Source organism: Oncorhynchus mykiss, chromosome 2 (assembly GCF_013265735.2).
Source record: "Oncorhynchus mykiss isolate Arlee chromosome 2, USDA_OmykA_1.1, whole genome shotgun sequence".
In the NCBI taxonomy this organism is placed as follows: Eukaryota; Metazoa; Chordata; class Actinopteri; order Salmoniformes; family Salmonidae; genus Oncorhynchus; species Oncorhynchus mykiss.
In genome coordinates, this window is record NC_048566.1 from 32,568,461 (window position 1) to 32,592,359 (window position 23,899).

The following is a 23,899-nucleotide window of genomic DNA, read 5'->3' on the forward strand; positions in this document are numbered from 1 at the left end:
CTCCGTCATATTAGTAAAATAAAATAAAAACATCACTTAAACCATGAAACAGACAGGTGAACCATATTTATACTGGTGATGAACCCTATTTATACTGGTGATGAACCCTATTTATACTTGTGAATGCCTATTCTAGGACATACTATTTTTGCCAACTCACTGTAAGCTCATTTTCTATCCATCACTTTCTACTTTTTCCCCCAAAGGAAACTTGGCTTGACATGGTGATGGATCACTTATGATTAATAACAAGATCTTACAAGACAGCTTGCATTTGTTATGGGCTGTCATTCACTTTTTAACACCCACCAACAAACAGAGGCAACCATAATGAAGAACATATTTATTTCTCCCAAAATACAACCCACGACAAACCCCCATCCCCCTCTCTTTTCCATTAAGATCGTTTCTATCCATTTCCCATGAAGTTAGTTTCCTATTCGGAATGAAGAAGAGAAACAACTAATTTTATTCAATAACAGACAGGCTAACTTATCGACTGCCAGAGATAGCCACACGAAACAAAATCAAAACCCCTGCTACATACAAACATAACAGTATATTAATCATCCATTTTATAAGGTTCAAGCTTTCCTCGGTGCAAAGACAACCCCAATACAAGTATATCTAATGACACGTCTCACTAAATCAATATAATTGCTATGATCTTTGAAGGATCTGACTTAGCATTTTCTCCAATGTGTCAGAATACCCAGGGTGGAATAATAACAGAGACAAAACTATTTCAATGTACTATTGCACAAGATGGCCCCACGTCTTATTTTCCCCACCGTCACCTCAAAAGACATCGTATGCAATTAAAGGTTGCAAACCCTGGCAGTAATGCTTGACTTGGACTGAAATAGGTGCCGGTACTCATTTTGGGTGCAGGTACCTGTTATATTTAGGTGCAGGAGCTCTGCAATACTTTTGAGCTAATATTCTATGAGATACGGTAGAACATTTGAGGTGCCGGTACTCAGCTTCAGTAGGCTCCTGAACAAGTCAAGCACTGCCTGCAGGAAAGGGAATGGCTTTATCCCCCACATTCCACATTCCTGAGCGCTTACATACAGAGCAATGTGGAAAATAAGACTTAAAGGGCTGGTCTTCTTCCTTCACGGTCAGTCACTGACAACACATGTTAATGTGTTGTTGAAAACTGGTAACTGAAGGGCTGAATTGGTTCACTAATATTTCATCTTAAGGTGAGTTCTGAGAGTTTGTCTGACTACTTAATGTAAAATGTTGATCATTTTAGCAGTATGAAGATATTCACATTAGGGAGATGGTGATAGCACCAGCCATTTTCACATATGTAGATATTTTTGAGATTCATATTACCTCAAATATTTTAGCAGTAACTGTTTTTGCGCTAAGGGATGTTGGGCAGTTGGGCATCAAGGGAAAAAAAATCTAGATATGCAAATTTGAACTGTTTACGTGACTGAGAAATCAAACAAGTTCAAGTAAGCATGTCTAGACAGGCTGTAAAACACAATTATAGAACCACACTGCAATTATAGAAGGAGTCACCATCATGAGCTTTGCTCTGTCAAATGTTTCCCTCAAGTCCAGGAACAGTGATCTGCCAGGTGGATGAGGGTGCGTTTGACTCCATTAATATTGTGCTAACTAACTGAAGGACTCAGGTGAGGGCCATCGTTTCGTGCAGTCTGTGCAATTGAGACATTTTATCACATATGTATTTCATGTTAATGTGTCAGGGTACAACTTTATATTGAAGACCTTTGACCAGTTCTCTTGAAAAACAGATTCTGTCAATGAGACTAACCTGTATGAAAAAAAAAATTAAATATAATTGTAAAAACTATAGCTCAAGTCAGAGTCAGTTAACATTATGTGTGTCAGGCAATCAGACAACGGACAGTACCATGACAAAATACTTTGGGGCAAGTCATTACCTGGGAGCAATGTGCAAAGCTGTCATCAAGACAAAGGGTCGCTACTTTGAAGAATATCAAATATTAAATATATTTTGATTTGTTTTAACACTTTTTTGGTAACTACATGATTCCATATGTGTTATTTCATAGTGTTGATGTCTTCACTATTATTCTACATTGTAGAAAATAGTACAAAATAAAGAAAAACCCTGGAATGAGTAGGTGTGTCCAGACCTTTGGCTGGTACTGTGTCACTCATTTGTAGATAATAATCAAAAGTGAACTTTTGTATTTGTAGTGTAAATCACACATATTTGGGTAGGCAAGTCATCTGATCCCAATATTAGACATTCAGAAGCACACAACCAGTGAGTTGATGGCTAACCAGGCTAACTAACAGAGTTCATGTAGCCTATTAATACTCTAAACATGTAGGTTAGAGGCACATAGCTCAGGGTTGACTGCTCTGACCTGGTGGTAAGCAATAACAATAAGTAAATAGAGACCAGCTTTAGAAGGAAGCTCCTCCTACTTTCCAGGAAAAAAATCCTTCCCTTCTCATCAGCCACTCATTGCTTCATATTTATGAGTTACCATGCGGTCTGACATTGGTCCGTGGGACATTAATCAATCACTCAGTTACAGTTGGCTGATATTGATTTAATCACTCTGCTCTGTTAATCTAAGCATATTTTAAAGGAGGAAGACCTTTCCTGAGTTCCTGGTACAATAACAATAAGATTGGTAAATACTTATATTGAACCATTTCATGATTGGCCTATGCTTTATTTTGGTCATTATATTGGGTTATTATTTTGTAATGGGGTTATATTCATGTAAGGCATTTTACTGAATCAATATTAATGACATAGTTGATATTTTTTTCATTAATTTGTAGGAATAACTATCAGTGTTGGCTAGAGAACTGATTCCTCTAAACTACTGGTACAGTAGGTACCATTGTGAAATAAAGCTATGATTATTTTTTTATTTTTTTTACACCCATAGAAACATAGAAGGGCATATTTCCTCTATGTTAAATTACAAAACAACCCCACATAGTAAGGAAATATTTACGAGTCAAGGAACCCTGACAGATATGAATGTCAGTGAAGGAGATGCACCTCAGAAAAAGAGGTCAAGATCAAGATAAAGACAGCAGTCTAACAGACTGACCAATGAATTATAAACATCATAAATTAACCCCTCCAGCAGAAAGAAGGCATTCATTACCTAAATATTTACCTCTATATGGAGAGCAGAACTCTGACCTGAAGTTTGAAAGGGTTAGTCTCCAGGAAGCATTCCATAGCCTAAGTATATGCCACCCAATGTATACCGTAAACAAAGTGGAGGCTAATGGAATACCTTAGACATTTTGTTATCAGAAAATGCAATATGCCACAGATAAAAAATAAAACAAATCCAGAATCTTTACTGAGAAAAGCAATGGCTTCTGAAAATAAAATGTTTTTGTTTCATGTTTCATCAGTTGGAATTATTCAAAATATCATAAAACATTGATAGAATACCAAACTTACTGTAGGCCATAACAGGGGTTCCCAAACCTTTTCACTCGGGGCCCCTCTTCCAGCATTGGGGAACATCCCACGTCCCACGAATAGCCACGTCTATTTCTATGGGCACAAGCACTGTTCATGACACAACTGTTCAAAGCCCTCTTGTTGGTGAATAGAATTTTGCAGGTTTAAAGCTAATTTCCTGCAATTCTACACATTTTGTCATGGGGTGCAAGTAACATTTTGCAGTTTTAAAGCTAATTTACTTGCAATTCTATACATTTTGCCATGTCTAATGTGTATTCATCTTATATTGCAGTGACAAAAAAATGACAACAATATTTATGGGCTGCAAAAACGACATAAAAAAACATTAGCTGACATGAGCTAGCTGATCTGATCATTTCTGACAAGTTGTAAATAGCTCTCTAAGGTATGCTACGACTAACATTAAAAGCAGAAGTGATGACCCACTACCCAATTTTGAAATTGCACCTTGTGCATTCTACTATTACAACTTTCAATAGTAAGTTTAAAGCCGGACTTTGTTTGCCCTAGAGAGCGCGCCCCACAGTTTGGGATCCATTGGCCTATAGAACAACAGTCAAAGGGTTCACTGGTTCACTTTGATGAGATGTCAGAATATGTCATCCACGACAATCAGATATCAATTTTCTTAAATATTGGCGAGGAAAGTGTTGGCTGATAAGTCAGGTGTAAATATAATGAAGCAATAATTCTGAAGCCAGTCAATATTTATTCATTACATACATGTTTACACCCTTCTTGTCACTCACTGGATACAATTTTACTAAAACTATTTGTGGTGTGGTAAAAAAACTTGATATATTTCCCACGTGAAGGTAATGCCAAAACAGTGAGTTACCGTTGGTTTGTAGTATAAATAAAGGATTATGAGGACTTGGGGGACTGTACTTAACAGCCATGGGCAGAGTACTGTGTCTTATGAGGGTTAGTAGAAACATTCAGTCATGACAATTAGTCTGCAAGCGGATTTTCATCTCAGTCAAGGGGGATGAAGCAGTTCAGTCCCTTGTGTAAGGCATATCAACACGTCAGCTGGTCTTGAACAGATACCAGCATCCCCTCCACTAACAGGTACAGCTAAACGTTTTTAAAATATGTATCTTTAAATGTACTTTAAAGGTTCTCCAATGAGCATGCATTTTAGCCCATAAATAGGTTTAAATCTGGGTCCTGGAAATAGCCCCCTAGAATTGCATATATCCTTTTTTAGTTTTGCTATGGAAATTTGAGCATTTCACTTCCCAACACCACAACAGTAGTCTGAACTAAGTCAATAGATCAGGTGATGTGCATGCCAGAACTAACATACATTTCCTCATTGTATTGCCCACAAAGAGAGAACTATACATAATGGGCAGGAAATTATTGGTTGTTGGTATTCTTCATCTGGTAGCTTTTTGCCTATATTATTAATAATTTGCTGACTTCTACACTAAAGCCTAACTTGAAAGATGCACACTGTTGGACCATTCTCCCATGCAAGCATGTTAATATTCAACCTGTAATAATCAAGACAGTGATGGTAAACATGGATGTAAACATCAAATCAAATCACATTTTATTTATCACATGCGCCGAATACAACAACCTTACAGTGAAATGTTTACTTACGAGCCCCTAACCGACAGTGCAGTTAAAAAAAAATACGGACAAGAATAAGAGATAAAAGTAACAAGTAATTAAAGAGGAACAGTAAAAAATAACAATAAAAAAAAATATATATATATTTCACCTTTATTTAACCAGGTAGGCTAGTTGAGAACAAGTTCTCATTTGCAACTGCGACCTGGCCAAGATAAAGCATAGCAGTGTGAACAGACAACACAGAGTTACACATGGAGTAAACAATTAACAAGTCAATAACACAGTAGAAAAAAAGGAGAGTCTATATACATTGTGTGCAAAAGGCATGAGGAGGTAGGCGAATAATTACAATTTTGCAGATTAACACTGGAATGATAAATGATCAGATGGTCATGTACAGGTAGAGATATTGGTGTGCAAAAGAGCAGAAAAATAAATAAATAAAAACAGTATGGGGATGAGGTAGGTAAAAATGGGTGGGCTATTTACCGATAGACTATGTACAGCTGCAGCGATCAGTTAGCTGCTCAGATAGCAGATGTTTGAAGTTGGTGAGGGAGATAAAAGTCTCCAACTTCAGCGATTTTTGCAATTCGTTCCAGTCACAGGCAGCAGAGAACTGGAACGAAAGGCGGCCAAATGAGGTGTTGGCTTTAGGGATGATCAGTGAGATACACCTGCTGGAGCGCGTGCTACGGGTGGGTGTTGCCATCGTGACCAGTGAACTGAGATAAGGCGGAGCTTTACCTAGCATGGACTTGTAGATGACCTGGAGCCAGTGGGTCTGGCGACGAATATGTAGCGAGGGCCAGCCGACTAGAGCATACAGGTCGCAGTGGTGGGTGGTATAAGGTGCTTTAGTGACAAAACGGATGCCACTGTGATAAACTGCATCCAGTTTGCTGAGTAGAGTGTTGGAAGCAATTTTGTAGGTGACATCGCCGAAGTCGAGGATCGGTAGGATAGTCAGTTTTACTAGGGTAAGTTTAGCGGCGTGAGTGAAGGAGGCTTTGTTGCGGAATAGAAAGCCGACTCTAGATTTGATTTTCGATTGGAGATGTTTGATATGAGTCTGGAAGGAGAGTTTACAGTCTAGCCAGACACCTAGGTACTTATAGATGTCCACATATTTAAGGTCGGAACCATCCAGGGTGGTGATGCTAGTCAGGCGTGCGGGTGCAGGCAGCCAACGGTTGAAAAGCATGCATTTGGTTTTACTAGCGTTTAAGAGCAGTTGGAGGCCACGGAAGGAGTGTTGTATGGCATTGAAGCTCGTTTGGAGGTTAGATAGCACAGTGTCCAAGGAAGGGCCAGAAGTATACAGAATGGTGTCGTCTGCGTAGAGGTGGATCAGGGAATTGCCCGCAGCAAGAGCAACATCATTGATATATACAGAGAAAAGAGTCGGCCAGAGAATTGAACCCTGTGGCACCCCCATAGAGACTGCCAGAGGACCGGACAGCATGCCCTCCGATTTGACACACTGAACTCTGTCTGAAAAGTAGTTGGTGAACCAGGCAAGGCAGTCATCAGAAAAACCGAGGCTACTGAGTCTGCCGATAAGAATATGGTGATTGACAGAGTCGAAAGCCTTGGCAAGGTCAATGAAGACGGCTGCACAGTACTGTCTTTTATCGATGGCGGTTATGATATCGTTTAGTACCTTGAGCGTGGCTGAGGTGCACCCGTGACCGGCTCAGAAACCAGATTGCACAGCGGAGAAGGTACGGTGGGATTCAAGATGGTCAGTGACCTGCTTGTTGACTTGGCTTTCGAAGACCTTAGATAGGCAGGGCAGGATGGATATAGGTCTGTAACAGTTTGGGTCCAGGGTGTCTCCCCCTTTGAAGAGGGGGATGACTGCGGCAGCTTTCCAATCCTTGGGGATCTCAGACGATATGAAAGAGAGGTTGAACAGGCTGGTAATAGGGGTTGCGACAATGGCGGCGGATAGTTTCAGAAATAGAGGGTCCAGATTGTCAAGCCCAGCTGATTTGCACGGGTCCAGGTTTTGCAGCTCTTTCAGAACATCTGCTATCTGGATTTGGGTAAAGGAGAACCTGGAGGGGCTAGGGCGAGTAGCTGCGGGGGGGGGCGGAGCTGTTGGCCGAGGTTGGAGTAGCCAGGCGGAAGGCATGGCCAGCCGATAAGAAATGCTTGTTGAAGTTTTCGATAATCATGGATTTATCGGTGGTGACCGTGTTACCTAGCCTCAGTGCAGTGGGCAGCTGGGAGGAGGTGCTCTTGTTCTCCATGGACTTCACAGTGTCCCAGAACTTTTTGGAGTTGGAGCTACAGGATGCAAATTTCTGCCTGAAGAAGCTGGCCTTAGCTTTCCTGACTGACTGCGTGTATTGGTTCCTGACTTCCCTGAACAGTTGCATATCGCGGTGACTATTCGATGCTATTGCAGTCCGCCACAGGATGTTTTTGTGCTGGTCGAGGGCAGTCAGGTCTGGAGTGAACCAAGGGCTATATCTGTTCTTAGTTCTGCATTTTTGAACGGAGCATGCTTATCTAAAATGGTGAGGAAGTTACTTTTAAAGAATGACCAGGCATCCTCAACTGACGGGATGAGGTCAATGTCCTTCCAGGATACCCGGGCCAGTCGATTAGAAAGGCCTGCTTACAGAAGTGTTTTAGGGAGCGTTTGACAGTGATGAGGGGTGGTCGTTTGACTGCGGCTCCGTAGCGGATACAGGCAATGAGGCAGTGATCGCTGAGATCCTGGTTGAAGACAGCGGAGGTGTACTTGGAGGGCCAGTTGGTCAGGATGACGTCTATGAGGGTGCCCTTGTTTACAGATTTAGGGTTGTACCTGGTGGGTTCCTTGATGATTTGTGTGAGATTGAGGGCATCTAGCTTAGATTGTAGGACTGCCGGGGTGTTAAGCATATCCCAGTTTAGGTCACCTAACAGAACAAACTCTGAAGCTAGATGGGGGCGATCAATTCACAAATGGTGTCCAGGGCACAGCTGGGAGCTGAGGGGGGTCGGTAGCAGGCGGCAACAGTGAGAGACTTATTTCTGGAGAGAGTAATTTTTTAAATTAGTAGTTTGAACTGTTTGGGTATGGACCTGGAAAGTATGACATTACTTTGCAGGCTATCTCTGCAGTAGACTGCAACTCTTCCCCCTTTGGCAGTTCTATCTTGACGGAAAATGTTATAGTTGGGTATGGAAATCTCAGAATTTTTGGTGGCCTTCCTGAGCCATGATTCAGACACGGCAAGGACATCAGGGTTAGCAGAGTGTGCTAAAGCAGTGAGTAAAACAAACTTAGGGAGGAGGCTTCTGATGTTGACAAACCAAGGCTTTTTCGATCACAGAAGTCAACAAATGAGGGTGCCTGGGGACATGCAGGGCCTGGGTTTACCTCCACATCACCCGCGGAACAGAGGAGGAGTAGTATGAGGGTGCGGCTAAAGGCTATCAAAACTGGTCGCCTAGAGCGTTGGGGACAGAGAATAAAAGGAGCAGATTTCTGGGCATGGTAGAATATATTGCGGGTACAGCGGAGGTAAGCCCAGGCACTGGGTGATGATGTGAGCGGTTGTATCTCTGGACATGCTGGTTGTAATGGGTGAGGTCACCGCATGTGTGGGAGGTGGGACAAAGGAGGTATCAGGGGTATGAAGAGTGGAACTATGGGCTCCATTGTAAACTAAAACAATGATAACTAACCTGAACAACAGTATACAAGGCATATTGACATTTAAGAGAGACATACAGCGAGGCATACAGTAATCACAGGTGTTGAATTGGGAGAGCTAGCTAAAACAGTAGTTGAGACAACAACAGCTAATCAGCTAGCACAACAACAGCAGGTAAAATGGCGTTGACTAGGCAGGGAGGGTCGGATTAACTACACACAGAGCCTGAGTGCGGCTGGGGCCGACAGATAAAACATAAACAAGCAGAATGGAGTACCGTGATTAATGGACAGTCCAGCATGCATCAGCTATGTAGCCAAGTGATCAGTGTCCAGGGGGCAGCGGTGGATGGGGCAGGGAAGCTAGACTGGCGAGTATTATCCAGGTTAAAAAAACTGGCTGGCTGTGCAGAAGGTAAAAGCCGCTAGCAGTGGCTAACAATGACTAAATAGCTTGTAGCTAGTTAGCTGGTTAGCTTCTGGAGGTTCTTGAATGTGTTCTAAAAATTAAAAATAATAGCGATTCCGTATCACATTGGGTGAGGCAGGTTACCGGAAGGTATAATCGAATTAAAAATCGAAAAGAGATTGAAAGTAAATATGGGTCCAGTGAGTGGTTGGGACGCGGCGATTCAGACAGTTAGCAGGCCTGTGCTAACAAGCTAACAGTTAGTAGGCCGGGGCTAAACAAGGTAGCAGTTAGCGGACCGGGGCTAAACAACCTAGCAGTTAGCAGGCCGAATTAGCAAGCAAGCAGATAGCAAGGGCTAGAAAGTTAGCCTTTGGGGGACGTCGCGATGGGGTGAGTCTTTTTATGCCTCTTCATGCGGTGACATCGATAGACCGGTCGTGGGTCGGGATATTGTAGCCCAGGAGTATGCTTCGGTGGTAGCACAGGAGCTCTGGCCGGGCTAGCTTCAAGCTAAGCGGATGGAAACGCTAGCCAGGAGTAATCATCCGGGGTTGCGGTTAGCTAGTTGTGAAGATCCAGCTGAAAAATGTTCCGTTTGCGGTGGGAATCCGGGGATAAAAATAATAGGTCCGTTATGCTCTGGTTAGAGTCGCGTTGTTCGAACTGGCGAGAGCTTTCCGAGCTAAAGGTTAGCTGATGACCGGTTAGCTGATGACCGCTAGCAATGGTTTGCTGACTGATAGCTGGTAGTTAGCTGGCTAGCTTCAGTTGAGGGGGTTCCGGATCCGAAGTAAATATAAATACTTTAGAAAAAATACTTTTGAAAAAAAAAGCAGATCCGCGCTACATTGGGTGAGGCGGGTTGCAGGAGAGTATTTAGATGTTGAGGTTTAGCAAAATGTTTTAAAAGATATGCGAAGAAAAATATGTAAAAAAATAAAAATTAAAAACAATATATACAAGGGACACGACACGACAAGACGTCTGACTGCTACGCCATCTCCTATATACAGGGGGGTGCCGGTACAGAGGCAATGTGCAGGGGCACCGGTTAGTTGAGGTAGTATGTACATGTAGGTAGAGTTATTAATGTGACTATGCATAGATGACAACATGTTGGGCACAGACACATAAATACTGGGTAACATCAGAGTGAAATCCATTTTCTCCCTCCCTATTATTAGTTGTAATTGAGGATTGAAGGACGTAAAGAGGAGACTATAGTCAAACTTCAAATGATAAAGACCTAGAGAATGCAATAGAATGCAATCTTGTCATTTGTTAAACTTGACAGATTTTTACATTCCTTTACAGATCCAAAATGTACATACACACGATGATTCTACTGGGTTTTGTGTGGTTTAGTCCACCACTTCTTGTGATCCTTGCCTCACCAACCCCTGCTTCGAATGATAAGAGAGGCCCCTGTCAAATCTACAACTCTGGTCGCTCCGCAAACTGCCTTGGTCAGCGACTGGATCATGTTCCATGGAAGCACCTCCCTTCCACGCTTGAAAGGATAGATCTCTCCTACAATGAACTTCATACCATTCATGTTAATTACTTTTCTCGCCTACCTCATCTTCGTGTCCTCGAGCTGCAGTTCAACAACATCTCTGTGATTGAGGACCGTGCCTTCCACAACAACCCCCTCCTGGAGCATCTTAACATCTTTAACAACTCCCTAGAGGAAATCCCTGCCAACGCCTTGCAGGACCTCTTTAATCTAAGGGAACTCCTTATGTCGAATAACCTTTACACCCAGGCTACATTGTCAGCTGATGTTTTCTCCAGATTGACCCACCTTAAGGCCCTGTCCATGGGCGGCCCCTTGGTCAAGGGTCTAAGGAAAGGGGACTTCCAGGCATTGAGGAACATTCAGTTGCAGGACTTTGCCATTAAAACTTCATCAAATATCAGTTACTATGAACCGGGTAGTCTGAAGGTAATCCAGACAGGTAGAATGGGTTTTGACATGGCCATAGATCAGAAGCCGAATTTCCTACCTTTGATTCTACGAGACTTGGCCAACAAGACTTTCAGTCTCATCCAATTCAGGAACCTCTTTGAGTTCATGTATTACTTGGGAGATGAGGATATTTTCAGAGGCTTGCAAGACATCAAAGTAGATTCGCTCATCTTTCACCGTGGAAAATTCAATGAGAACCTTATGAGGATGGCTCTGTTTAATCTACAGATCACCCCCCTTAAACGTCTGACACTTCAATACATTGACTTTGCTCGCTCGCCCAACTTTGTGGATAATGGCTTGGACTCCAGTATCAAATATCTTGCTCTGAGTAGACTAAATCTGTGGTAAGCATATCTTATTCTACTATTCTATTACAAAAGCACTATGCAGACATTTCTACCCAGAAGATGCAAAAACAAATACAGGTTCAAAGTCACAAGTGTATTTTTTCATCAATTGAAATCTGTTTCTATATCTATGTAGTGTGAAAGTACCAATTATGTTATCATCTTGACCACGTTTTTTTTCATGCTTACATGTTTTGTCTCCATTACTCCTCAGGCACATCAGCAATCCAGATATTTTGCGATTCGACTGGCGCTTCACATGGTTCAACAAAGTCAGACTGCTGTCCATTCAGAATGTCAACTTCAAATCTGTGCCTTGCGATGCCTGGCTTAATATGGAAGGCATGGAGGTTTTGGACATCTCAAACAACCGCCTGCAGGACAACATCCTCTTCAACCAGAGATGCGACTACAGGGGCACCATGCCAGCTCTTCGTTCCTTCAATGTCAGCACCAACCAACTGACCAGCCTTCAGGACTTAGCCTCCCTGACCAGGGAGTTCAAACAGTTGAAGGTCCTGGATGTCAGCTACAACATGTTGGGTTCTGCTGAGAAGAGTCGCAACTGTAACTGGATGCAGAACATCACCCAGGTGATCGCTCACCACAACCGATTCGAAAGTGGTGCCCTCCAGTGTCTGCCCACCACAGTACAATTCCTGGACCTCTCGTACTGTGACCTGGACCAGCTGGACATGGCCTACTTCCAACAAACCATCAGCCTCAAGGAGCTCCTGCTCAATGGGAACAAGATCAAGTTCATCCCCTCTGGGTGGAGAAGTCGCTCCTTGCAGTCACTGGCTCTGGATGGGAACTCCTTTGGGCTCATCAGCATGGGCTCCTTCCAGGACATGACCCAGCTTTCTCGACTGACAGCAGGGAACAACCCATTCCACTGCACATGCGACCTCCACGCCTTCATCCAGGACACCATTTCCAAGGGGAAAGTCACCATCACTGACTGGCCAGAGAACTACAAGTGTTACCATCCAGAGGCCCTGCTCAATACCGCTGTGGCAAATTTCTTCCCGGGTCACGTGGCCTGCGATATCAGACTGGTCATCATCATCTGTGTGGCTACTACTGCTGCTGTGGTTTTAGTGTTGATGCTTATATGCTACATATTCAATGTTCCCTGGTACATTAAAGCCACATATCAGATCCTCAGAGCCAAATACAGGGCTCATCAGGAAGGAACATCTGGAAAATCACAAATCTATGCTTACCATGCATTCATCTCCTATAGCCAACCAGATGCAGACTGGGTCAGGGACCAGTTGTTGCCCTGCTTGGAGAACAGCAAGCCCCCCTACCGACTCTGTATCCATGAGAGAGACTTCATGCCAGGAAAATGGATAATCGACAACATCATTGAAAATATTGAGAGCAGCGAAAAGGTAAGGTTGAGGACCCACGAAGACAAGTTAGAGGTGTTTTAACAAATAAATAGTAACAGACTTTTGAATATAAAAGGTCAATTGAACAACCCAAAATGTCAGATGTATGTTTTGTTTAGGTTTGTATCCTAATTCCTGCACTGTGCATTTGCCTAAATGAATACACCCTATCCTCTGAATTTTTTGTTTCCAAATCCAGGTCATATTTGTGTTGTCACACCACTTTGTGAACAGCGATTGGTGCAACTACGAGCTCTACTTTGCCCAGCAAAGAGCCATCGGCAAGAGCTTCAGCGATGTTATTCTGGTGGTTAAAGAACCCATCGACCCTGAATCTCTGCCCAGCAAGTATTGTAAGCTCAAGAAGATGCTGAACACCAAAACATACCTAGAGTGGCCCCAGCAAGCCAAGCAGCAGACCTTCTTCTGGGCTCAACTTAGGAGCTGCCTGGGCAAGCCCACAGTGACTAGAGAGCAGGCTCTTAGTGGTAGGAGCAGCAGTGTATCCTCAGTTGGCGCTGTGCCTGTGATAGAGATTCCTCTAGAGGATGAGAAGCCAGCGATAGCTATGCCAAATTTAGACAGAGAAGCAGAGCTCCACAAAGTAGTTCCTCGGGAGATCAAAAATCTTTCAGTGAGAAGTGCAGAGTTTTGTGGGCAAAGACTGATCCCTGTAGCCGTGGCATGAGACAAAATAAGCCAAGCATGTAGCTTGTAATGTGCAAAGTGTCCCAAGACCAATCTCTCTCTGAAGTGCTGAGCTTGAGTGACTTCTTGGCCATGCTGTGGCAGATAATGTGTTTTCCAAGCTGCTTGTAGCATTAGCAAGTGTTTCATAATGATGACAGTGAATAACACGATCCGTCTGCCACCCACCCTTCTGACATGTACAGTGCTTACTCCCCCTTGAACTCTTTACATTTTGTTGCGATACAAAGCGGGATTGAAATAGATTTAATTGTAATTTTTTTGTCATTGATCTTCACAAAATACTCCACAATGTCAAAGTGAAAAAAAGTTATACAAATGTTTACAAATGAACACAATTTAAATAACTAAAATATGGTCGTTGCATTTAGTTCAGAAGTAAAAATAATCTTAACAAATCTCATAATAAGTTATATGGACTCACTTTCTGTGAAATAATAGGGGTTGATGTGATTTCTGAATGACTACCCTTTCCTCTGTCTCCCACACACACACACACACACACACACACACGCACACACACACGCACACAACATCTGTAAGGTCCCTCAGTCAAGTCTTGAATTTCAAGCACAGATTCAACTACAAGGACCAAGGAGCCTTTTGAAAGAAGGGCAGTGATTGGTAGATGGGTAACAATAACAAATCAGACATTGAATATATCTTTAAGCATGGCCAAGTTAATAAGTATGCTGTGGAGGATGTATCAAACAACCCAGACACATCAAAGAAACAGTCGTCCTTCTGAACTGAGCTGGAGGATAAGAAGGAAACTGCTTAGGGATGTCAACATGCGGACATTGCTGATTTTAAAACAGCTACAGAGTTCAATGGCTGTGATGGGAGAAAACTGAGGATGGATCAATAACATTGTAGTGACTTCACAATAAATGACAGAGAAAAAGAATAATACAAATACACAGAATATATATTTTCCCCAAAACATGCATATGTATGCAACAAGGCACTAAAGTAATACTGAAAGAAAAAGAAACAAGGCAAAGGAATACAGTTTTTGGACTAAATGCAAAGCCTTTATCTTTGGGGAAAGTCCAACACAACAAATCACTGAGTAACTGCCTCCTTATTTGCAAGCACGGTGGTGGCTGCATCATGGTATGGGTATGCTTGACATCGGCAAATACTGGTGAATTGTTCAGGATAAAAAGAAACAGGATGGAGCTAAGCACAGGCAAAATCGTAGAGGAAAACCTGCTAGTCTGCTTTACACCAGACACTAGGAGAGGAGTTCACCTTGAAGCAGGACAGTAACCTAAAACACAAAGCCAAATCTACACTGGAGTTGTTTACCAAGTAGACAGTGAATGTTCCTGAGTGGCCAAGTTACAGATGACTTAAATCTGCTTGAAAATCTAGGGCAAGACTTGAAAATGACTTTCTAGCCGTGATCCCCAACACCTTCCCAGAACTTGAAGAATTTTGAAAAGAATAATGGGGAAATATTGCACAATACAGGTGTGCAAAGCTCGTATAAGACTTACCCAAGAAGACTCACAGCTGTAATCACTGCCAAAGGTGTTTCCAACATGTATTGACTCAGGGGGTGAAAACGTATCTAATCAAGGTGCATGAACGTTTTATTTTTCAGTTATGCTAAAAAAAACTTTGATAGAGTATTTTGTGTAGATCGTTGACAAAAAAAGACCATTAAATCAATTTGAAATCCCCTTTGTAACACAATAAAATGTGAAGAAATTCAAGGGGGGTGTAGACATTTTCTATAGGCACTGTAAGCTCTCTGCCCCATGTGCTCTCTAAGCGACCCAGGCCAAGGGCCCTGCTGACAGGTGTTGAAAGACCACAAACTCAACAGCTCAAATGGGATCTCCCGTGTCACACTTGAGATAACAAGCAAGGTGCCAGGAAGATGTGGTGACAGGTGTCATGCAGCGTGGTTACACTCCCAACACCACTCGGCCACTGATCACAATTACTGTAACACAAAATGGATGCCATTTAGCAGACACTTTCATTCAAAGCAAATTACATTTTATGTGCAGGTGCCACATACACATGCCATGTAGAATCTGCTCTGGGTATGCAAGCCACAAATCTCATATGAAAGAGGGAACCAGTGGGGACTGCATGTTAAATGACAGTTGTTTAGAATGAAAAATGTAGCTTATGCAATGTATTCATGTCCAGTAATTTTGAGAAAAATGTGATCCAAATATTTAAAACAATATAACAATATACAAAATACATTATAATAATGAAATATAGTTTCCTAAATATGTTTTACTTTTCTATACTCTTTACATGCTTTAATGTACATGTGAATGTTATTGTTAATGTGAATGGTATTTACTAATTAAGTAAATAACAAATGAGTTAATTGCTTATCATAACATATTGCCTAATGCAAATGAATTTAAGCCAATAACTCTTATAAAACAGTGGTGTGTTTTATACTTGACTGTTGAGTGGGTATTTAGAAATAGGGATGTGTTAAAATGCAGTGTAATTCTGTGTTACAATATCAGTGTGAAGGGCTGCTTTGTGAAACAATAGATGACACCCTTTTACATTTTCACATTTAGTTGGTGTGTGTGTGTGTGTGTGTGTGTGTGTGTGTGTGTGTGTGTGTGTGTGTGTGTGTGTGTGTGTGTTTTGAGGAAGAGATCCGACTTATATCACAGAAACTGGCAGATGTCAGACATGATATAACAAACAGCATCTGCATGTAGTTATATGCCCAGCAAGACAACAAACATGACATAATGCCACAGGGGTCACAGGAAGTTCAGATTGATTTTAATAACGATTCTGGGAAGAATATGCTGAGATCCTTTCGCATGGGATATTACTATCTGGGTGTATATTTTTATTTTATACAATTTTGATATCTTGCAATGCTTCCAGATTCAATATCCAAATTTTTGAACGTTGATTTGATGTACAGTATTAAATATGGCTGTTCCTATTCTAGTACGTCTCCTTTTGTGTTTTTCCAATTGTTAAATTTGAAAATTGCTACCCAGACTAAATCAAAATGTATTATGTGCTGGTTATTTACAGAAATCGCCACCTGAGCACAGAACATAAGAAGAAAACATGGTATCACTATGCATTTTTCAATCCCATGTGCATTATCATTTCTACCTGTATTTTCAGTGTTCTGGAATAATCCGTGTGAACTGTGTTTATCAACAAGATAATTGAAGGTACGATTAAGTTGAAGATTGCACAGGCTGTAAGAGATTCTAACAGTTGGTTATGCTTCTCTGCACAGTAATGAGAGACGGTGGCTTTAGTTTCCCACACAAAAGGGAAAGGTGAGTGCTCTTTTTCCGGGTCACTCAGGTTGACATCTACTTAAGTGAGATCACCTCGGAAACGCACTCTGCACAGCCCGCTTTTGTGGCCTCGACATGGCCAAGCCTCGATGAATGACTTCCACCAGACTTACAGTATTTGTCCTGGAGCTGTCTAATCTTGGAAGGTTAAGCAAAGTATAGCCTACAAAGTAAAACACAAAGTATAGCCTACAAAGTAAAACACAAAGTATAGCCTACAAAGTAAAACACAAAGTATAGCCTACAAAGTAAAACACAAAGTATAGCCTACAAAGTAAAACACAAAGAATAGCCTACAAAGTAAAACACAAAGTATATGACATGTGAATACTTATGACAGAGGTCTGTATTCTGACAACATGGACAGTTAACACATATCAGGCCTAGCACCTTTGCCAAGATATCCTATAAACCACGGCTTCTCAGGCATTATCACTTAATTGACCCCTTGGTTTTGTATTCTGCAAATATACTTCTGAAGTAGTGTTTGTTTTATTGCGTGTGTTTATCTAATCTACCATAGTCGTGGCATAAGAGCATGTAATCTTGAAAAAGGACAGACACTGTATGTCAACGTGTACATTAGCATATGAATGAATTACAGTCTCATAGAATATAGCATGTGTGATGAAAGATGGCTCATTCATCGGCTACAGCTGATTTGAATATGGTAGTTAGCGTCTGATATGAGCGCAGAAGCATACAGAGGGAGATTATTTCCATGTGATGCCATTTGAGGTGATAAATGCTGGCAAACCATTTTGGGTGCCCAGCAAGGGACAATGGTGTGAGAGAGAGAGTGAATGTATGGAACATACTGTATTAGGCCTATACATATCTGACCTGCTGCTGTCATATCCCATGGCTAATGCACTGTCATATCCCATGGCTAATGTACTGTCATATCCCATGGCTAATGTACTGTCATATCCCATGGCTAATGTACTGTCATATCCCATGGCTAATGTACTGTCATATCCCATGGCTAATGTACTGTCATATCCCATGGCTAATGTACTGTCATATCCCATGGCTAATGTACTGTCATATCCCATGGCTAATGTACTGTCATATCCCATGGCTAATGTACTGTCATATCCCATGGCTAATGTACTGTCATATCCCATGGCTAATGTACGCCTATCCCCTAAATTAGGAATCAATTTACACTGACTTAAAATATAAACACAACATGCAACAATTTCAAAGATTTGACAGTTCATCTATGGAAATCAGTCAATTTAAATAAATGAATTATGTTCCAATCTATGGATTTCACATGACTGTGAATACAGGTATGCATCTGTTGATCATAGATACTTAAAAAAAAGGTAGGGGAGTGGAAAACCAGTCAACATCTGGTGTGACCAACATTTACCTCATGAAGTGTGGCACATCTCCTTCGCATAGAGTTGATCAGGCTGTTGATTGTGACCTGTGGAATGTTGTCCCACTCCTCTTCAATGGCTGTGCGAAGATGCTGTGCGGTAATTGTCAGGAACTGGAACACACTGTCGTACACGTCTATCCAGAGCATCCAAAACATGCTCAATGGGTGACATCTCTGGTGAGAATTCAGGCCATGGGAGAACTGGGACATTCCAGGAATTGCGTACAGATCATTGCGACATGGGGCTGTGCATGATCATGCTGAAACATGAGGTGATGGTGGCGGATGAATGGCACGACAATGAGCCTCAGGATCTCGTCACGATATCTCTGTGCATTCAAATTGCCATTGATAAAATGCAATTGTGTTAGTTGTCCAAAGCTTATGCCTGCCTATACCATAAGCCACCCACCACCATGGGGCACTGTTCACAACGTTGACGTCAGCAAACCGCTCGCCCACGCCTGTCATCTGCCCGGTACAGTTGAAACAGGAATTCTTCCTTGTAGAACACACTTCTCCAGTGTGCTAGTGGCCATCGAAGGTGAGCATTTCCCCACTGAAGTTGGTTACAACGCTAAACTGCAGTCAGATCAATACCCTGGTGAGGACGACGAGCACACAGATGAGCTTCCCTGAGACGGTTTCTGTCAGTTTGTGCATAAATTCGGGGGATTATTTTTTGTGGACAGATTTTGAGCAGAGTAAAACCTCTTGCTTCGCCTCTTTCTCTCTGCTTACAGTCGGTCCCCGTCTTGGGTTCTCAGCAGATGGTATGGAAGACAGCTGGCTCCATGTGAATTACAATCCTGACGCTCTGTTTAAACATTTAGAAACGTTAACAATCCTCCCTTGCGATACGGTTTTGGAAACATAAAGCCTTTCACTTTCACATCAAAATAATTTCACAAATGCAAAACAAATACTTACTGTACACTGTTTAAACCGCTTTTAACACAGTTGCAGCCGACAGTATTTTTCAGTTACAACACTATTACACACAAATGTTAGGAGATGCTTCGATAGCTAATTAGAAGAGGTGGTCGCATCTTCTGCTCTTCATCTTCTTATTATCATTATTATTCTACAAATTTGTATTGGAGGACCGCAACAAACTGAAAGGTACATACAGCGCCACCTAGTGTACTGGAGTGTGAGGCCGGTCACAGCCTCCCTATTCATCTATTTCCTTATCTAGGCCTGTGTTTCCGCCTAATATTCTGGAGTGTGAATTCATTACACTTTGTGACACAAAAAGGGAAGGGGACAGGGAAAAGGGACCTACTAACCTTATACCCATTAAAAACCTCACCACCTTTCCACTACTTGGCTCTATCTGATCCGACACCAGGCCAACAATCCTGGGAGGACGAGACACTATCATTAAACACACCATGTAAATCTTCTGCAGTAAAATCTCGTACACCCAAGTACTTCTCTGCAGCTGCCACCACAGCATATATTTTATGTGATTTACGTTCCATTTCTGTGGTACAGTTAATAACCATGGCTATGCCTCACTCTCTGTTCGCCTCAGCCTCTGCACAGGGACACTCTCTGGAGCTCTAGCCCTGTACCCATCTTCCTCTCCTACTCTCTTCACCGTCTCAGCATACCACACCTTCTGTACTACTCTGATCCTGGCAACTTCAGTCTGCCTTTCTCTCACTGGAAACTTCTGATCCTCAGTATCATGGGTACCCCCACAGTTAACACACAACTGTTTCCACCGATACTACATATTCCTTTGTTCCATGCCCTCCTGCACACTTCTCACGGTTGCCTCTGTCTTCCATGGGCCTAAACAAGCGCTATAACATGGAAATATGGCCGCCCGGCATGGGAACTCTAATCCTAAAAATGTGTGTAGTCATTTAACCTTTTTGTATTTATTTTTATAAATACTTTCTCACAGACGTGAAAGTTATTCCAAATCTTTCCAAAACGGTATCCTTCGTGCCTATTTGCGTTTAGACAGAGCATTTGGGAAGCGTCATGGCATTTCCCTCAGAAGACTAAAGAGAAAGTCCGATCTCTCATGTAATGCAATAGAATAAGGGTTACATGGGGTATATTCATTCACTACGTTCATTCTGTTCCAAGTTTCTTGAGAGTTTCTATTGGCCAAATTTAGTTAGGTCCCATTCCCGTTTCCTTTGTTTCCATCAGTTTGGTTCTTTAACCGTAAACGGTTTCCGTTGCAACTTCCAGACGTAATGAATACAAACCTGCTAATAAACTCGGAATGGAAGTCCGTCGTTTTAGTTGCTTTAAACCAATAGGTCCCATCATTTGAAGACGTCGTTGTTAAATACAGCCTATACGATAGTATACTGATACTGTATTGTTTCTGCGGTAGGCTAATTAATACATTCTGTATAATAATTGTAATTAGTAGTTGCACCGCCAAATGTAACCTTACATGGTCAAATGAATTAGGTCTACCCGTGTCATTTGTATCCGTGATGTTGCAGGTTTCACCGATGGGAGGCGCCTGATTTTAATTTTCTCAGAGGTGAGATGCATAAAACAGGTAAGATGAGGATCGACGCCACTTCTGCTTCGTTTGTCATCGGCGTTGAGGTGAGTAGCGAACGTGTTTGTGGTCAATAGATTTTTAACATAACCTGCATTCCTATTTCTTGTTGAGCATATGTATATTTCTGTGCCATTGCAGCCTATAGGCTACCTGGTGGGAAATCTTTTTTTTATGTGGGTGGGGGGTAGCATTGAGTTTATTTTATAGTGCTTCTCTTTTGATTATTGCACATTTTGACATCTGTTTTATAATTGCCTGTTGATAACTATACAGTGTACAAAACTTTAGGTACACCTTTTACCCTAAGCAGGGCCTCAATTTGTTGGGGCATGGACTCTGCAAGGTGTCAAGTGTTCCACAGGGATGCTGGCCCATGTTGATGCCAATGCTTCCCACAATTGTGTAAAGTTGGCTGGATGTCCTTTGGGTGGTGGACCATTCTTGATACAAATGGGAAACTATTGTGAGTGGAAAAATCCAGCAGTGTTGCAGTTTTTGACACACTCAAACTGGTGCGCCTGGCATATACTACCATACCCGGTTCAAAGGCACAAATCTTTTGTCTGCCCACTCACCCTCTGAATGGCAGGTAGTCTAGTAGTTAGTGTTGGGTCAGTAACTGTAAGGTTAATCTGTCGTTCTGCCCCTGAACAAGGCAGTTAACCCACTGTTCCTAGGCTGTCATTGACAATAAGAATTTGTTCTTAACTGACTTGCTTAGTTAAATAAAGGTAAGATAAAATTAGGCCTACCCCCCCCCCCCCCCCCCCCCCCCTTCAGAGCTTGAATTACTAGGATAGCTGCACTCATCACTCCCCCACCGCACACAAAAGACTGGGCTACATTATTTATGCATCTCTGGGGATGACAATCAATAGCTTGGAAACCATCTAGAAAGTTACTGAGATACCTGATCGTTTTGCGGTTTATACTGGACCCCTGAGAACAGCAAGGTCTGACGGTTTCCTCTGTGTAGGCCCACCAGGGCTGTATTGGTGACGTGTGCTCACCTGGGCAACCAATAGCAATGTCTCATTCTCCATTGGATCAATATTTTTCAATTCTAGTTGCTGCTGGTGTCAATATTATTTAAACATTGTAATTCATGGGTTGCTAGTTATCAGCTGCCTGTATCTAGATCATAGTTTAGCATGTACTTTGTTTTTCAAAGAGAATTTGAAAGGCGGCTAGATTTTAACCTACATGATCATTTGGAACGGGATGAAATGAAAAGACTACTTGCCCCAGTGGCTTTTGCATACAGTTTACAATAGTCTACACAGAAAAATGTGTTCAAATAAACAGGAACCAGTAAGGGGTTCACTTCTACTGTAAAATCTAATTGTCCATACAGCTTATACACTGTCATGGATTGACCCATACCTTTTTTTAGGTATCCACAGTGCTGTAAAATGGGTTCCAAACTCGAGAGTGCAATGGAGGGGCTAATTCGAGTGTTCCACTCATACTCCTCAAAAGAAGGGGACAAGTACAAGCTGAGCAAAGTTGAGCTGAAGAATCTGTTACAGGGCGAACTGAGTGACTTCCTGGCGGTGAGTTTGATTCCTAATGCTGTCGAGGGGAGGGATATGTGTGGTTTCAATATGACATTCTGATCAATTACATTTTTATGGACATAAACAAAATGAACTGCCCCAAAGCAAGTCATACAAACAAGTATTGGGGAAGTCTTGATTTATTGAACAGTTGTGGGACCCATCACCTTCAAGACATATTCTACTAGAATAATTTAAATAATTCTATGGCCTTGCCTAGAAACAACGCTTATCACCTAGACATTAATTAAATCTGAAATAATTTGACGGGTATAACAATATGGCATGACATCGATCTTTCCATCTGATTGGCTTTGTGCAATTTTCTGTGTATTGCCTATTCCAATTATTTCATATCTACAACTGTTCCAAGAGTCATGCGGCTGCTTCTGGTCTGGACCTACATTTCATTAACCATTCCTACTCTTCTCCCTCAGGCAAGTAAGGACCCTATGGTAGTAGAGAAGATCATGAGTGATCTGGATGAAAACAAAGATGGCGAAGTGGACTTTCAGGAGTTTGTCATCTTGGTTGCTGCGCTGACCGTGGCCTGTAACGAGTTCTTTGTCGAGAGCCTGAATGAATGAGTTTGGAAACAGTCTGTGACCTCGGCTTTCTACTCATTATTCCTTGTTAATAAAACATGTATGCTTTAATTTTTTTAAATACTTTTTGACAGAAACCAGCAAAGGTTTCAATATTGTCACATAATGGTTATTTTTAACAAAGGCTCTTTTGACTGTTGTAAAATGATTGCCGCTGTAGAGAATCCTGCAATGGACTGACCACTTTCAGTGTACTATCACTCTCATTGCACTAGTAGTTAACATTCTGCTCAGCTCAATAAAGGTGATTGCTGTCTAAATATGTTAAACTCAGCTCATCGTAAACTTGAATGCACAATACCGGTACATGTCTTTTGCATGCGGAATATGGGGCAGTATGAATACATTCTCAGGAGTGCTGATTTAGGATCAGTTATGCCTTTTAGATCACAATGACTAAGATTACATGGACAGTAGAGGCCTGATCCTAGAACAGCACTTGTACTGAGACTCTTCATCTGGCCCCTAGTCTGCTACCTATGCTTAAACATGGCAAACTGCACCCAACATTATAGTGAAGGATTTCCACTGAAATACCTAACTCCTTCTGTTTGGCTAAAAACAAACGGTTCTAAACCAATTTCCAAGTTCCCACACAGCAGACTGGTGAAACTGATTAGAATGCAGCCAGCCAATCTTAATTACATGCAAGGCTTGCTATAAATCTAACTTGTGTGTGACGATGCGTTGGCAGCAACAGAACACTGCAGTCTGACAACTTAATACTGGCGTCTGAGGCCTAAGTCAGGATGCTTCAGTCATGTGTTAAACACGCCCTGTAACAAACTGTCACGTGGTGCAGACTGTAAAATTCAAACAATTTTTTTGGTTCAATAGAGGTACATCAAGATACTGTCTATATGGCACATTTGTGGTCATGAGTCATGGACACAAGTAGGATACGACCAATGGTATGTGGCGACTGTTCTTATAAAATGTGGCTGA

General features: G+C 41.9%; 2 protein-coding genes across 2 annotated transcripts; both read left to right on the forward strand.

The window, feature by feature from the left end:
• Window positions 1-979: 979 nt before the first annotated feature.
• On the forward strand, window positions 980-14,089 carry tlr18 (toll-like receptor 18). Its single transcript, XM_021559175.2, has 4 exons — window positions 980-1,208; window positions 10,438-11,439; window positions 11,657-12,839; window positions 13,039-14,089. The coding sequence occupies exons 2-4, from the start codon at window positions 10,445-10,447 to the stop codon at window positions 13,525-13,527; spliced, it is 2,667 nt and encodes an 888-aa protein (XP_021414850.2). The 5' UTR covers window positions 980-1,208; window positions 10,438-10,444; the 3' UTR covers window positions 13,528-14,089.
• A 6,639-nt stretch (window positions 14,090-20,728) lies between these two features.
• On the forward strand, window positions 20,729-23,782 carry LOC110487342 (protein S100-A1). The gene is made up of 3 exons (XM_021559274.2): window positions 20,729-20,837; window positions 22,187-22,346; window positions 22,787-23,782. The coding sequence occupies exons 2-3, from the start codon at window positions 22,206-22,208 to the stop codon at window positions 22,934-22,936; spliced, it is 291 nt and encodes a 96-aa protein (XP_021414949.1). The 5' UTR covers window positions 20,729-20,837; window positions 22,187-22,205; the 3' UTR covers window positions 22,937-23,782.
• Window positions 23,783-23,899: the final 117 nt, after the last annotated feature.

What these genes read in the sequence shown, in the direction of transcription:
- tlr18 (XM_021559175.2), top strand. Translation starts at nt 10,445, where the DNA reads ATGTACATACACACGATGATTCTACTGGGTTTTGTGTGGTTTAGTCCA. An exon ending in CTGAGTAGACTAAATCTGTG is followed by an intron (nt 11,440 to 11,656) that starts GTAAGCATATCT and finishes ATTACTCCTCAG; the next exon opens with GCACATCAGCAATCCAGATA. An exon ending in ATATTGAGAGCAGCGAAAAG is followed by an intron (nt 12,840 to 13,038) that starts GTAAGGTTGAGG and finishes TTCCAAATCCAG; the next exon opens with GTCATATTTGTGTTGTCACA.
- LOC110487342 (XM_021559274.2), top strand. Translation starts at nt 22,206, where the DNA reads ATGGGTTCCAAACTCGAGAGTGCAATGGAGGGGCTAATTCGAGTGTTC. An exon ending in AACTGAGTGACTTCCTGGCG is followed by an intron (nt 22,347 to 22,786) that starts GTGAGTTTGATT and finishes CTTCTCCCTCAG; the next exon opens with GCAAGTAAGGACCCTATGGT.